This window comes from Coregonus clupeaformis, chromosome 13 (assembly GCF_020615455.1).
Source record: "Coregonus clupeaformis isolate EN_2021a chromosome 13, ASM2061545v1, whole genome shotgun sequence".
Taxonomy (NCBI): Eukaryota; Metazoa; Chordata; class Actinopteri; order Salmoniformes; family Salmonidae; genus Coregonus; species Coregonus clupeaformis.
The window spans coordinates 40802110-40818909 of record NC_059204.1 but is presented as its reverse complement, the minus strand read 5'-3'; the positions used below and the strand labels follow the sequence as shown (position 1 = coordinate 40818909).

Sequence of the window (16800 nt, the reverse complement as noted above, 5' to 3'; positions counted from 1 at the left end):
CATTCAGTGCAAAGCACCACCCCAGTATGGTTGCCGTGGATGCATACTCTTGAGTTTCAGTTTGCATAGACTAGAGGAGGAGCTGGCAGGGCCACACTAGTAAGGCCCTAGAGATTTCAATGATTAACCGGTATGTTTTCCTTCTCTTTTGTGTGTGTGTTTAGTAATGCCGTTTGATAAGATTTTATTCACAATGGTCACATTCCATTTTCATAAACCCAGCAGAACTGTAACATGGACATGCTTTGCTAAGACATTTCTGTTGCTGTTTCTGATTATCCTTTTCATACATCCTAATGATGGTCATGGTATGACACCTTGGCAGACGTATATGAGCTCTGTGTCCAATGACCTGATTCCCTCCACTCCTCTTCCTCAACACCACCTCCATTCTCCACATCTCCTTCTACATCCCCCTTCCCTGTTTTCCCTCTGACAGTTTAGTCACTGTTGATCAGCATTTCCACATTGTTCATTTCTTATGTCAATTTATTGTAATTATGCACAATTAATTATACGTGATTCATTGTCATCCCTACCGTTGTGTCGAGCACTTAGCATGAGCAGAGTGACACAGGCAAAACTGGCTTTTATAACTCAGCGGCAGTGCCAGGGAGTGAACTCCCCAAAGATAAGCAGAGTATTGTAGTGCTCTGGCTCACACTTCCTCTGGGCAGGCGATAAAGACCAGGTAGAGATTACATTACATGAATTCCTTTTTCAGAAGCCCTGACCCAGAATGAATTACAAGGTACATTTAGAGCATAGAAAAGGGAGAGATGAGCATCAGCCCAAATACTAAATAATGAATTACTGGAACAGTCACTGTCAATACATAGTGGGCCGCTGGAATAAGGTTAACAAAAAGATATTCGGTACTGTGTAGAGTACAACTGACAGTGTAAAGTGCAAAAACATAAATTCAATTGTGTAATATATTCTTTAGCACAGACATCATGGCCTGCCTGTAAGTCTTAAGATTGAAGTATGAACAAATGGCGCTAATTTGGAAATGCTAATCCACATTTTGAACGATAACCGTTTGAGAGTATTCCCGCTCAGTCTAGGTGACATGGCAAACAAGGCTGTGCAAACACCTTGAACTCCCCCATGATATCTACAGGCACAAAATCAGCCTGACCACTACTACAGTGTCACCACAGGCTAATACAGTACACTCTACCTGGCCGTTGCCCATTACTCCTTCGTTGATAGGTAAGGACTGAGAAAGGTGAGGGCTTTTCAGGTACTGCTACGATAACACTCTCGACGGGCTTATTGAACGATACATTAACATTTCCTTTAGAATGTCATCTACACTGAGAATGGTGATGCTGTTCAGCATGATGGGTGAGTAACTTATTGTTCCTGTATTATACTTTTTTTTAAACAGTAATGAGGAAGGATTTTGTACCTACTGTATATATCTTGGCCTTACACATTGGAGTGTTACATATTTGAGATTAAAGGATCATGTTCAAGCAGAGGAAAATACTCATAAAAGTAAAAAAAATGATATGTTTTTTAACAGTCTTCTTTTTTCTAGGATGTGGGCATTTAATGACAGTGATGGTTCCCCAGAAATCTATGAACGTGACAAATGGTGAAAGTGCTCTTCTCCAGTGCACGTTTGTAACCACCGCGCAGAACACCAGCGACCTCATCATCCAGTGGAGTTTTGTTGCCAAAACCTCCATTGTGCCACAGCAGGTATGTAGACTGACGTTACTATGTCTTATGTTGCCACAATGTCACACTCCCTGTGTCCTCAAAGTCACCTGGACCATTCTACACACCCAGTGCTCCAAAGGATATTGTTCGGTTCATGGACAAAAGTGCTAAAGGCAATGTTATTGCACTTACAGGGATTTACAAAGTCTGAATTTGAAAATGTGTGATCAAACTGCTTTCAGGTATACATGGAAATTCAGGAGAGTCATTGCAGTTGTTGTGCATGTGATTGAATCATATGAGGTCCCACAAGGATTGATGATTTGATTTGTTTTATTATTATTGTGTCATGCATCTTCTGGATGCCCAGCCCACATGGGCTTATAAGACACTGTATTTGCTTTAGCAAAATAAAATAATCATGTCTATATGTGCACACATACATACACAGTATATAAACATACGTTCATACAGCAGTGAAAAACAGTTGAGAGAACAAAACAAAAACATTTCAAATATACAACTGATCTTGTCATGTCTTCCAAGCTGGACACATAATTTGCAACCAGGAATACTTATTTCCTAAATAGCCATTAAAGTTTTTCTAATTCAGAATAGTTCCTGTTATCTTGCAACATTTTATCAAACAGTATAATTCTCAAATCATCATATAAAGTACAATAAAATAAAAAGTGGAGTTCATTCTGGACTGCCCCTAAATCACAAACAGTACATAGTTGCTCTTGATTGTTGTGCTTCAGTATGTTGGTGCTTCAGTATTTTCATAAAAGCCGAAGCAGGTAGTATTCAATATGGTGGTTGCTCTTGAGAGCCCATTTTGTGACACACCCTAGCAAGACAACAAAGAGCACAGTCACCAGAGCACAAGTGGCTCCCTGCCCTCTTACCAGAGGCAGTATACAGTAGAGCAGAACCTCAGACCTCAGAATTCTCACGTCACACAGTCTCACTAACACTTGGGGTTGCTCCAACATTTTTGGCATGTTGTAACCTTCTTCTGTAGAATGAGTAGTCTCTGAAATATCAACACGAAATCTGTCAGTGCACAAATTGTGTTTTTAGTAAGAAATGGTTGTCCAGTGGTTGCTTTTATGCAGGCTCTAAGACATTCTTGCTGTTACTTTCTAGGTGTATTACTCTCAGTCAGGAGAGGACGTTATTTCTAAACCGTATGAAGGCAGGTTGAAGCCTCCCACCTATCCAACTACTGTGAATGCCTCAATAACAATAAGCAACATGCAAGTGTCAGATGCAGGGGCCTACACCTGCGAAGTCCACAACTTCCCTGATGTCAATGGGAAGACTGAGGCCACTATCATTGTCAACGTTCTTGGTAAGTTTTGTTTTTACATTTGGTCAAATGCTTTGAAATTAGTAATGGTTTATTTAATCAATTAATACAATGAAGTCACATATAATAGTAACGTAAATCTTCTTCCTATTTCAGTGTCAACACAACACACAAGCAGATCTATGAAATAGTTACCCTGTTTTTCCTAGTCTGAGTTTTGTGATCATTGAATTACATGCCTTCTGTGATTCCACACATCCACAGAGTTACCAGGCCAACCTTGCAGGCCTCAGTGTCCACAGTAGTTTCCATGGGAACTGGAGCAGACTAGTCTCTTCATTGTCAGTGTCAGAAATTAGAACAGGAACACAGGAGTACAAGACCGCCTCCCGACATGTCTCGTACTCCACAGGAATAGACTGGAGAGACACATGACTATTTTAAATTAAATTAATAATTCCCAGTTCGATGGAGCAGAGAGGTTGTAGTGAAGCATTACGGTGAAGGTATTACACTGTATTCAGTCCTACCATAGAAATGGTCTTGGCCTTTTATTTTTAATACTGTGTATCTATACACATTTGATTGTACAAATCCACAATGGCTGCTCATCTTGCAAATATATCATTGTCTTAATTGGTAATGTCTGTTGTATAAATTCTTCATTTTAGTCACCGTAAACACTGCCAGGATAATGGTGTACAGTACAATGCCACCTTTGTCACCATAGCAAAGTATAAGAGACACTCAGGGGGATGATATCATCTTTACTAGACTGCTCATGTTTGAATGTACCACAGTAACGACTCGTATCAAGTCCTGGCATTCAGTGTTCAGCATGAAAACGTCAACGGTACCTACTACTAAACCAAATCCTGAATGTTTAAAACCACAAGTAGGACCAGCGGGCTGGCCTACAGTTGAATTTGTAGTTGACAGAGTGTTCTGCTGTGTATAGTGTATAATGTACAGATTAATCATTGATCGCACATGAATTGCACTTTTCTACCTGTATTTATTGTATATGTTCTTTGTCTATGTTTGATTATGTTTTTATCTATGCATAGAGCCGCTACCAAAATGTCCCCACAGGGATAATAAAGTCATTATTTTAAATAGTTAGCTACTGGTCCAGGGCAAAGTGTTGACTTTTATGTCTAACTTGGCTATACCCTTTGGGCACTTTCTCTCCCTGCCAGTAGTTGGATCAACTGGGTCCAGCTTGCAGTATATTACGTAAGGTTAACACTTGCTCTCTCTCTCTATCACATGGTCTGTAAGAGAGGCCATCTGTGCCCTTCTGTGCTGTCCATGGTGATGTGGAGTCTGGTCACCTGGTTACCCTCACCTGCCACAGTGAGTGGGGAAGCCCCACCCCCACCTATACCTGGACCAGACTGGATCAGGAAAATACCAAGAAACCTGTAATGGGGAACACTGGTGGGTTGCCATACTGTTCCTCTGTAGAACACGTTCCCCATCACTCTGTTGTTCTCTGATTCATTAGAATGCTTTTACTAGACTTGTGTTCCTTCTTTTTCTTTTCAGATCCGAAAATAGGATCCTTGTACATCAGAAACATATCCCAGTTTGAGTTTGGAGAGTATCATTGCACTGCCTCTAACGCTGTAGGATCTGCTACTTGCACTGTGGAGCTCAACCATGGTATGGGTAATATATACGTATGCTGTTGTTTTTACTTTTATTGAATGTGGCAGATCTTATATAATATCATCTTTAAACACACTGCTGTAACTAATCTTACCAATAACCCACCATTAACAGAGTTAAGAGACGGGGCCATTGCTGGTGCAGTCATTGGAGCACTTCTTGGAGCTGTCCTTATTATCCTTATCATCTGGTACATGACACACTCCATGAAGAAGCAGAAATACAAGACTGCAAAGGCAACAGAGATGCAGTGAGTGATTATGATTTGTGCTGCTTTTAACTCATTGACAATAATACAATTAAAATGTATGGTGCAGTGTTTTACCTATAGTTTCCCTTTCCCCCGCCAGAGCCATCCCTAAGAGTTCGGCCACAGTGGCGTATGAAGGCGTCCCTACCAAGGGGAGTGGCCATCAAGCCTATGAGAACTCTGGAGGGGTTCCTATGGCAACAAGCAGCCACATCCATTCTGACGCTGACGGAGAGAAGGCTGAAGCTTAGGAGAGGCCTGACACACGTCTGGGGTGACATCACTGCTCTGAAAAACAATGCTCCACTGGAGTTTGTGTTTTTGTATAATGTTTTTATTTTTTATTCACAATTTAAGTAATGCTTCATATTTGTTTTATGTGATATAAGAAATTCCAAATATCTTGATTTTACATACAAAAAAATGCAAATCACCCTACACCCTGATTAATGTGGTAATCCATCCATTCCCTGAATAAATTTTTATTCCCATTTCATATTCATTGTAACATTCTAACCAATGCTCATCCATGCTTTCTGGAAAAAAATAAAGACACATTTAATTTTGCATAACTGAGACGAGCGTTTCATTACTAATGTGAATATACACATGGTCTGGAATGACAGGAGGTAAATCCTGAGGAGAGCTCTAATATGTTTTGTCTGTAATGACTGTGATGACTCCCTGTGGCCTTTCCAGGCACCCTGAGGAGAGCAACATGAGGGGAGCACAGCCAATCAGAGGTGGACTCTGCCACTTGACCTTAACACCTCGCTGCTGTCTCCAAGAAATACATTTCTAAGAATGAGCCCATGGAGAAAAATAATGGTATAAAAGATTAGAATAGAGCTCTGTGTTAATGTTGGGTTAATCCCTCACCTTTTTCATTATCAGGAGAGGGAGAGAGCTGTGTGAGTACAGAGTCCATCTGATCCCACATACACGATTCAGATATGCATGAAAACAGAGGAGTGTGGACCTATAAGTCTCTGGTGGGAACAGATGGATACTCCAGAAAATTGGCCCGAACAGAAACGAAAAACATTGTTGTCAAATATTATGCCACATACTGTTTCAAGGACAGTACTAATGACCAGTAGGGGGAGCTGAAAGCCCAGAACTGGTGTTACTGCTAACAAAAATCACAGGAAACTTAACTGAAATTTGAGCCAGGTACATGCACAGCTAAAGGTCACATTTTTGTTAAAAGGGCACCTGCCCCTTTGCCCTCCCACTCACCAAGTGCCCTTTTGGGTGGTAGTATATATACAGTGCCTTCAGAAAGTATTCACACCTTTTGACTTTTTCCACATTTTGTTGTGTTACAGCCTGAATTTTAAATGGATGAAATTGAGATTTTTTTTGTCACTGGCCTACACACAATACCCCATAATGTCAAATTGCAATGATGTTTTAGGAAATCTTTACAAATTAATACAAAACGAAACGTTGAAATGTCTTGAATCAATAAGTATTCAACCCCTTTGTTATGGCAAGCCTAAATAAGTTCAGGAGTAAAAATATGCTTAACAAGTCACATAATCTACATTTACATTTTAGCAGACGCTCTTATCCAGAGCGACTTACAGGAGCAATTAGGGTTAAGTGCCTTGCTCAAGGGCACATGGACAGATTTTTCACCTAGTCAGCTCGGGGATTAGAACCAGCGACCTTTCGGTTACTGGCACAACGCTCTTAACCACTAAGCTACCTGCCACCCCCATAATAAGTTGCATGGACTCACTCTGTGTGCAATAACAGAGTTAAACATTATTTTTGAATGACTACCTTATCTCTGTACCCCACACACTAGAGAGAACAGGAGTATGGGGAAAAAACACGCTGGTAGGCTTGACGAGACAAGACGAACTGGCAACAGACAAACAGAAAAGACAGGTATAAATGCACAGGGGATAATGGGGGAAATGTCCGACACCTGGTGACAAGCACAAGACAGGTGAAACAGATCAGGGTGTGACAAGGGAGGTTTTTCAATGCCTCACAAAGAAGTGCACCTATTGGATAGATGGGTAAAAATAAAAACGCTGACATTGAATATTCCTTTGAGCATGGTGTAAGTTATTAATTACACTTTGGATGGTGTATCAATACACCCAGTCACAACAAAGATACAGGTCTCCTTCCTAACTCAGTTGCTGGAGAGGAAGGAAAGCACTCAGGCATTTCACTGTGAGGCCAATGGTGACTTTAAAACAGTTACAGAGTTTAATGGCTGTGATAGGAGAAAACTGAGGATGGATCAACAACATTGTAGTTACTCTACAATGCTAACCTAATTGACAGAGTGAAAAGAAGGAAGCCTGTGCAGAATAAAAATATTCCAAAACATGCATCCTGTTTGCAACAAGGCACTGAAGTAATACTGCAAATATTTGGCAAAGAAATTAACTTTATGTCCTGAATACAAAGTGTTATGTTTGGGGCAAATCCAATACAACACATTACTGAGTACCACTCTCCATATTTTCAAGCATAGTGGTGGCTGCATCATGTTATGGCAGGGGTGCAGCCACCACTATGGCTGCACCCCTGCCATAACAGTTATTTCCCCCCCACTTCTAAAACCAAAGTTACGCCCCTGTGTTATGGGTATGCTTGTAATCATTAAGGACTGGGGAGTTTTTCAGGATAAAAAATAAAAGTAATGGAGCTAAGCACAGGCAAAACCCTAGAGGAAAACCTGCTTTCCACCAGACACTAGTTCACCTTTCATTTAAGTCATTTAGCAGACGCTCTTATCCAGAGCGAGTTACAGTTAGTGAGTGCATACATTTTCATACTGGCCCCCCGTGGGAAACGAACCCACAACCCTGGCGTTGCAAGCGCCATGCTCTATCAACTGAGCTACAGGGGACTTTCAGCAGGACAATAACCTAAAACACAAGGCCAAATCTACACTGGAGTTGCTTACCAAGAAGACAGTGAATGTTCCTGAGTGGCTGAGGTAGTTTTGACTTAAATCTACTTGAAAATCTATGGCAAGATCTGGAAATGGTTGTCTAGCAATGATCAACAACCAATTTGACAGAGCTTGAAGAATTTTGAAAATAATAATGTACAAATGTTGCACAATCCAGGTGAGGAAAGCTCTTAGAAAGACTCACAGCTGTAATCGCTGCAAAAGGTGCTTCTACAAAGCAGTGACTCAGGGGTGTGAATACTTATGTAAATGAGATATTTCCATATTTCATTTTCAATAAATGTGCAGAAATGTCTAAAAACATGTTTTTACTTTGTCATTATGCGTTATTGTGTGTAGATGGGTGAGAAAAATAATACATGTAATACATTTTGAATTCAGGCTGTAACAACAGTATAATTTTACATATTAGTAAATGCAAGTTTAAGTTGAGAATAGTCTGATGGGTGAAAAGGTCAAGGGGTATGAATACTTTCTGAAGGCACTGTATGTTTTTTGTATACAGTTTTTGTCGTTGTTCTGAAGCCACTGCCCCGCCACCCTCCACCCCCACGACGTCCGTTGGTTGCGCCTGTTGTACAAGACCTCGCGCGCGCGCCCGGGTTGCGCCTGTTTGCCAGTCTGCCTTGTACGGAGATTGCGCATGCCCGGTATCCAAACGTGTATGATTGAGATGCGGTCAGCAGTTGAGTGTGTGTAGCTAGCTAACTAGTTTAAATATCAACAGTACTGCCACATCAGCATAATATTTTATTAACACTTCATAACACTAGATTTATAGCATCATCAATATTCGGTCTGGTTGGCTAATACGCGTAGCAGAGAGAGGCAGAAAGATAGAGGAGCGTCTGCATCAACGACCCTCTGACTCAACTCCATGCATTCTTCAGTCGGGAGAAGCACTGTGTGTCAGGGCAGCAGCAACACAGGTAGTCTACTCTAGCTAACCACCATAATACTAAAATATCAACACAAGCCACTTGCCAGCCAGCCATGTGTCATGAGTTAGAAGATTATTAATATTACATTATGAAGTTATTATTTAAGAATTTAAGAACATTGAAGATGCTAACTAGCAGATTAACATCAATTATCAACAATGACAAGCTCAAAGCCCACCCTCTTTTCCCTATGTCAATCATGTCTTTAGGAGGCTTACAATTTGTAATGAGTGTGTTGTAGAAAAAAAGGCATTTTCTTAAAAATAAAAATACATTGCTACATAATTATAAAATTATTTTTATTTTGAGCACCTGCCCCCTGAAAGGTCTGTGCACACCCCTGATAAGAATGGGTTTGAAATGTAAGACAAAGGATAATTTACAGGTTATTATACAAATGACAGAAAATATGTTTGTCAGCTACGGACATTTCTTCTTTTTTTTCACCTTTATTTAACCTACGGACATTATTACTTCAGGTATTGTACTGCAAGGTAAACTCATCCCAATGCAAATAGCCTAAATATGCACCAAACAGTATTTATCCAAGATAAAGACTGGAAATGGCTTTGTTCTCTTTAATGAAAGGCTGCAGATCATCCACCAGAGACAGTGATATCATCAAAGTGAGTGTCTGGCTTTGAACAACAGGTATATCACTCTTCCTCTGCTCCTCCGTTTTAACTGATGAGTCTCTGTGATCAATCTATGCTTTCAGTCTAAGCCAAGCCTGTTTTTATGCAGTAGGTGATAAAACTAAATAATTCAACACATAATTTACTTGATAAATCAGTGAATAACTGAGTGAATCCTGACAGTGATTGGATTAGACTACTTAAAATGTAGATAATATACTACCCCTACTATACAGACTACTCACATACTTACTTAAATTGATCAGTACTCTGTTATCATTTAATATCAATTTAATAGAAATGTTTTGAAAGCAAGAAAATAATGATTCCATAATAATTAAAGGCTCAAAGTGTTATCTGAGGAGATAATCCCTCATGAACAACACATGAAAGTAACTTTGGTGAACTTAATTAATCAGTACCTTTAGTGAATTTATGCAACTGTAAAAGGCAAATATCTCCATAAATAAACTTCAAGGCTCTCCATTGTGTGGAAATATACATTTATTGATCCCATGGCAGAAAAAACTATTTAAAAAAGTGTACAAGACTGACACAACATGGCCATAACAGCCTTTGTCAGTACTTCATAGAATGAATACATTTTCAGACAACAGAGGTTAAGGAAAAAAATACAATTGAGGCATACCCGTGGTATACCACGGCTTTCAGCCAATCAGCATTCAGGGCTCGAACCACCCGGTTTATAATGCCCTTTTAACCGTGACAAGGTCACCATAAGTGTGAGTAATATACTAAAATAACGCAGACTGTACAAATACTCATACAAACACCATTCTTACTGGACCAACAATTATATCTACAAAGTCTAGTAAGAACTTGATAACAAGAGTATATATATATATATATATATATATATATATTGTGACGTCACGAGAGGCTACACAGCTTTCAGCGGGATTGCTCAAGTAGTGCAAGGAGACAAGGTTCAAACAAAACAAGGAATTTATTATAGGTCTTGGGAAATTAACGAAAATATAACAAAATTCTGTTCTCTTGTGGCTCTTTAAGGGTTAACAGTTCAGGGATGTCTCTTCCACATCCAAAATCATAATTCTCACTCGCTCAGATAACTTTTCCCCAGCCTTACTGTAGTCCACGTTGCAGCTAGTGGCCAACCCAGCAAAAAGTCCTTCCAAATGTCTCTCACGTATTTCCACAGGTGCATATATCCAAAGGTGAGTATTTCCCAAAGGTAAGTATCTCCAAATCCTTATATTCCTCATGGAAGTGGACGTGCAGCACTCTTGTCCTCCAGAGAGCCCAGGTTGGAGACTGTGTCTCTTCCCTTCCAAAACCTTCAGCTCATCAGCTCCTCATTTGTTTCAGCTGCGTGGGAAGATTGGCCATAGAGGGTTGGAGTTCCCGACCATACCAGCAGATGGAGCCATAGCTGTCTGGGTTTGCAGCCACCTCAGGGGGATGTAACGTCCCTCCAGGACACAGCCTCTCGTGACATCACACATCCCCCTCCTCGGGACCGACGTCCTCGTCGGGGTAAAGGCAGCGAAGAAGGCATCACGCCGGGAGAGGGCGTCCGCATTGCCGTGGTGCTTGCCAGACTGCTCTCTCTTCAACTCCTCCAACTCTAGGACCAGGGACTCAGCCTCCTGTTGTCTCTCCTTGAGTTTCTTACTGAACGCATCAGCCTTGGTTTTAGCAGAGTTTAGCTTCTGTTGAGCAGCTTTCAGTTCCTTCTCTCTCTCTGCCTCCGCATTCTTCATCTTGTTCTCCAACACCTTGTACTTCTCCTCTGCCTTCTTCTGGACCTCCTTACTACTGCGCAGGGTCTCCTCACACTCCTCGATGGTCCTGCGCAGCCTCTCCAGCTCCTCCTGTTGCTTAGGGAAGGAGCTCTGTTGGAGTTTAGCCTGGAGGATATCTAACTCTTCTGTCTTCATGTCTAACTGTTGCTTTAACAAACGATACCTCTCAGCGGTCCCCTTCAGACCAGACAGTTCTTTGTCCAGATTCTGTAGCTCCGTCTCTGTGTCGGTCTGGGCACCTGCCATCCCTATCAGAGCCCGGGGCGGGAGTGAGTAACTCGGAGGATTGCACCGGAGCCTTCCCAGGATGAGTCTTGCCTCTCCGTTTCCGAGGTACTCGGGTTATCCTCTCCTGAGACTCTCTCCAGAGTGGGTAAAAGGCTGGGCAGTCTCGTCCAATTAGGACAGGGACGGGGAGGGAATCAACCACCCCCGCCCGTCGTGTGTATGGTTCCCCGTGTGCTGGTCATTGTAAGTTCAGTAATGGGGTATTCTCTGGTGTCCCCATGGACACAGGAAACTGGGAGGACTTTCCCCGGGGTCAGACACGTTGGGCCCACCAAATCCTTACGCACCAGGGTGGCCCGGCTACCAGAATCCAGTAAGGCCTCCCACATCATGGTGATTCACAGTTACCGGGCAGGTGGGGGGGTCGATCTGGGCCGCCATCTACGACTCCCAAGAGCGAGGCAAAAGCGGTGTGTGGGTGCTGAGCTGGAGGACTCCGCAGTGGGCATAGGTTCATCGGCTGGTTTCCCACACTGCCAGGAGATATGTCCCATCTCCCACACCGGTAACACTGTCGAGTTTCCCCCTCCTGGTGTACTCTTCTTGGACCCGCCTGGTTTCTGGCTCCCCCTGGAGCCGGGATAAGTCCTGACGTGGCTGGGTTCGAGACCTTCGGGGTCCTTTGGACGGGTTCTTCCCATTTGTGGTGGGGCCGCACTCCTGGGGTCTTTTTCGGGAAGCATTCAGCATCTCCGCTGTGGCCTGGTACTTTTCCACAGCTTCCACGGTCAGATCAGCCGTGGTCAAGGCCTGTTGACTGATGAACCGTTTTGCCTCATAAGGCAGGGCGCGTAGGTAACGATCCACCACAACGGCCTCCACCACCGCCGCTGCTGTATTCCTCTGCGGATCCAGCCATTTCCTTGCGATTCGGACAAGTTCATGCATCTGCGCCCGAGGAGGTTGGTCTGGTTGGAAGGTCCAGCTGTGAAAGCGCTGGGCCATACCAAACTTTGCGAGTCCATATCTGCTGAGGATCTCAGACTTCAGGGCATCATAGTCAGTAACCTGGTCAGGGCCCAGGTCCCCGGACAGCATTCAGCGATTCCCCGGTTAGAAAGGGGGCTAACAGACCAACCCACTGTTGCTTGGGCCAGGCTTCCCTAGTGGCCGTGGCCTCAAATGCATGCAGGTAGGCCTCAATGTCATCGGTAGCTCCCATCTTAGATATAAAGTCACTTGCCTTTATTGGGCGGGTATTTTGGACCACCCTCTGTCTCTGCAACTGCAATTCCTCTGCCTTCAGAAGGTTGGCTTTCTTTGCTCCTCCAAGAGAGCCACGTTTGCTTGCATCTGGGCTTGCTGGCCAGCAACAAGGGCTTTCAATATGTCCTCCATTTCAGTCGGTCGGGGAGCCTACGGCCAACTTGGAAAACTGGGTGATCAAACCTTCGGTATCCTCCTCTGACATGCACTATTAACGCTTGAGCGTGCCCGTATTCTCCACCATCTGTGACGTCACGAGAGGCTACACAGCTTTCAGCGGGATTGCTCAAGTAGTGCAAGGAGACAAGGTTCAAACAAAACAAGGAATTTATTATAGGTCTTGGGAAATTAACGAAAATATAACAAAATTCTGTTCTCTTGTGGCTCTTTAAGGGTTAACAGTTCAGGGATGTCTCTTCCACATCCAAAATCATAATTCTCACTCGCTCAGATAACTTTTCCCCAGCCTTACTGTAGTCCACGTTGCAGCTAGTGGCCAACCCAGCAAAAAGTCCTTCCAAATGTCTCTCACGTATTTCCACAGGTGCATATATCCAAAGGTGAGTATTTCCCAAAGGTAAGTATCTCCAAATCCTTATATTCCTCATGGAAGTGGACGTGCAGCACTCTTGTCCTCCAGAGAGCCCAGGTTGGAGACTGTGTCTCTTCCCTTCCAAAACCTTCAGCTCATCAGCTCCTCATTTGTTTCAGCTGCGTGGGAAGATTGGCCATAGAGGGTTGGAGTTCCCGACCATACCAGCAGATGGAGCCATAGCTGTCTGGGTTTGCAGCCACCTCAGGGGGATGTAACGTCCCTCCAGGACACAGCCTCTCGTGACATCACAAATATATATATATATATATATATATATATACATATATATTCATCTTTCATAATGTACATTCAAGAATACCCTTCTATACTTTATTTTATAGAGTCAATATTATCAACAGTATTAACACGTATTGTACATTATTATACATCATTTCTCAGCTACTAATCCAACCTTGATTAATCTAACCCCATTGTGCAAAATGTTAAAAACTCCCTGCCTTAGATAGCTCTATATCTCTGTAATAGGTTGGTTAATACTGATGCATCTGCAGTTAACAGCGTACATGGTCTTGAGCTGCCCCTGCAGGGCACACAGGATGGTCCTCCTATAGGTGCAAGACAGGAAGTAGTAGATGATGGGGTCCAGACAGCTGTTGAGTGCAGATAGGAGCAGAGTGAGCTCGTTGAGGATGTGGAGAATCTTCTTACTGTCCAGGGCCTGTATCAGATCCATTTTGGCCAGCACATAGGTCACTCGCACCAGGTGGTATGGCAGGAAGCACAGCGTGAAGATCACCGGCACCACAAAAGTCTTCCAGACCACCCTGCTCTTCCTCCGCTGGGCCTTGGGGTCCCGGTTGCCTAGGGACATGGTCCTCAGCTTGGTGGTTATCCTGGCATAGAAGCAGAGGAAGAGGAGGAAGGTGGCACAGAAGAAGGCCACCACAGTGAGGTTGGCCACGCCCCCCAGGAGACCTTTGTGGTGGAAGTGGAAGCAGATCCTGTCAGCAGATCCTGTCTTCCTGAGGAAGAACAGAGACATGCCCAGAATCAGACCTTCACACACCAAGAAGGACGCCCGGTGGCTCCACCGCACCCAGTGGAATCTCAGGACCCACACAGGCTTAATGATTTTCAGGTAGCGGTCCAGACTGATCAGGCTGAGGAACAGGATGCTGGCGTACATGTTGACGTAGAAGAAGATGCCCAGCACCTTGCAGAGGTAGAAGGGGCTCTGGCTGTTGTGGTAGTAGACCCGCAGGGGCAGACACAGCACCAACAGGAAGTCAGCTATGGCCAGGTGTCTCATGTACACAGCCATGGACGAGTCGGAGTGCTTCCTCAGGAAGAACACAAATATGGTCATGGTGTTGCTGACCAGGCCGAAGAAGAAGATTATTAAGTTGAGAATGGGTAAGGCAGGAGACAGGAAGCCGTCATGGATCTCACAGTTGCCGTTAACATCAAGCCCACTGGAGTTTACTCCTAGTTCCCTCATCGTCCCACTAACGGTGTTATTCAGTCTCGCCGGCCGAGACACAAGCTGAATCACACTGACGACACACGCTGATCAATCAACTAAAGAAAGGCACAAGTTTAATTAAAACCCATGCATTTCAAAGACAGCGTTTTATAAACACCATGCATACAAGTTTTTTCTTTCAATGCAAGAAAAAGTATGCTCAAATCAAATAAACAAAATGTATAAAAGTGATGAAAGTTGCAATATTTGTTATATTATGCTGTGTTGATTGAAGTCTGAAATAAACTATCATCAAGCCATGTTATTACAACCAGAAATGTAAGCTAGAACTTACCTGGTTAGCTGCTCTGCTCTGCCCTCCGCTCCACTCCACTCTCAGTCTCGGACTGAAATGAATGAGTTCCTGTGCATGAGCAGTGCTTTTGACAGAACCATGTCTCATCAAGGAAATACTGAGATGTGACGTGAGTCAACCATCAAATCGTCCCTGTTAAGGCAGATTATGTTGCTTCCTCTATCGCAAAGATTTCAGTGAAGGGAAAATGAGACTGAGACAGTTCTGAGGGCCCTGTCAGGACGTTGATCTAGATAGATGTGGATGAGTAATATTTGAAGAAAAACCAACATTGTCTTGACTTCATTGTTTTGGGGACTATAAGAGGTTATGATATACTGATACTGGGTCTATGGAGTACAAGCATCGTGAAGACATGACCCCCCACATTCTGAAATTGCATTTTTGCCCCCCCCCCCCAGTTTTATCATTGGAATGTTATACAAAACGAGGCAACGGTGTACTTTAGGACCATGCAGACGCCTCCGAGCGCTCGGGTAGGCTGTTTGGAGTGTTTATCCGAAGTGTCCCCCTACCTCTAAAACCAAAGTTGCGTCCTGCATATTTGAATAGGATTATTAAATATTATTACACTTATTAACACATTATTGGAATACAGGTAATGTTTCACCAAGGGAAATACTACAGAAGCAGGGTTGGCGAGTAATCAGTTACATGTACAGTAATCTGATTACCAAAAAAAATTTAACTGTAATCAGTTACATTACCAGAAAGAAAGAAAATTTTAATCAGATTACAGATACTATTGGAAAACTAGATGATTACTTCTTGGATTACTTTTAATTTGCCCACGCATGATGCTGCCACCACCATACTTCACCGTAGGGATGGTATTGGCCAGGTGATGAGTAGTGCCAGGTTTCCTCCAGATGTGATGCTTGGCATTTAGGCCAAAGAGTTCAATCTTGGTTTCATCAGACCAGAGATTCTTGTTTCTCATGGTGCTGCAGAAATGGTTGTCCTTCTGGAAGGTTCTTCCATCTCCACAGAGGAACTCTGGAGCACTGTCAGAGTGACCATCGGGTTCTTGGTCACCTCCATGACAAAGGCCCTTCTCCCCCGATTGCTCAGTTTGGCCTGGCGGCCAGCTCTAGGAAGAGTCTTGGTGGTTCTAAACTTCTTCCGTTTAAGAATGATGGAGGCCACTGTGTTCTTGGGGCCCTTCAATGCTGCAGAAATGTTTTGGTACCCTTCCCCAGATATCTACCTTGGACACAATCCTGTCTCGGAGCTCTATGAACAATTCCTTCGACCTTATAGCTTGGTTTTTGCTCTGACATGCACTGTCAACTGTGGGACCTTATATAGACAGGTGTGTGCCTTTCCAAATCATGTCCAATCAATTGAATTTACCACAAGTGGACTCCAATCAAGTTGTAGAAACATGTCAAGGATGATCAATGGAAACATGATGCACATGTGCTCAATTTCGAGTCTCATAGCAAAGGGTCTGAATACTTATGTAAATAAGGTATTTCAGGTTATTTATTTTTTATATATACATTTGCTAAAATTTCTAAAAACCTGTTTTTGCTTTGTCATTATGGAGTATTGTGTGTAGATTGATGAGGAAACATTTTAGAATAAGGCTGTAACAAAATGTGGAAAATGTCAAGGGGTCTGAATACGAATGCACTATGTATACAGTGGTTTGCGAAAGTATTCACCCCCCTTGGCATTTTTCCTATTTTGTTGCCTTACAAC

At 43.0% G+C, this 16800-nt stretch overlaps 2 protein-coding genes across 2 annotated transcripts; one reads left to right on the top strand and one right to left on the bottom strand.

Annotated features, from left to right (window-relative positions):
• The first annotated feature begins 1164 nt into the window (after positions 1 to 1164).
• On the top strand, positions 1165 to 5415 carry LOC121580223 (V-set and immunoglobulin domain-containing protein 1-like). The gene is made up of 7 exons (XM_041895272.1): positions 1165 to 1350; positions 1547 to 1710; positions 2821 to 3025; positions 4265 to 4423; positions 4532 to 4648; positions 4769 to 4904; positions 5005 to 5415. The coding sequence occupies exons 1-7, from the start codon at positions 1308 to 1310 to the stop codon at positions 5153 to 5155; spliced, it is 975 nt and encodes a 324-aa protein (XP_041751206.1). The 5' UTR covers positions 1165 to 1307; the 3' UTR covers positions 5156 to 5415.
• Positions 5416 to 13766: 8351 nt separating this feature from the next.
• On the bottom strand, positions 13767 to 14756 carry LOC121578909 (probable G-protein coupled receptor 34). Its single transcript, XM_045224484.1, has one exon. It carries the CDS (start codon positions 14754 to 14756, stop codon positions 13767 to 13769), a length of 990 nt encoding a protein of 329 aa, XP_045080419.1.
• Positions 14757 to 16800: the final 2044 nt, after the last annotated feature.

Bases quoted from the DNA above. Each gene is read 5' to 3' on its own strand.
- LOC121580223 (XM_041895272.1), top strand. From the start codon at position 1,308: ATGTCATCTACACTGAGAATGGTGATGCTGTTCAGCATGATGG. The intron at 3,026-4,264 runs GTAAGTTTTGTT...ATGGTCTGTAAG, and splicing joins TATCATTGTCAACGTTCTTG to AGAGGCCATCTGTGCCCTTC. The intron at 4,424-4,531 runs GTGGGTTGCCAT...TTTTCTTTTCAG, and splicing joins ACCTGTAATGGGGAACACTG to ATCCGAAAATAGGATCCTTG.
- LOC121578909 (XM_045224484.1), bottom strand. From the start codon at position 14,756: ATGAGGGAACTAGGAGTAAACTCCAGTGGGCTTGATGTTAACGGCAAC.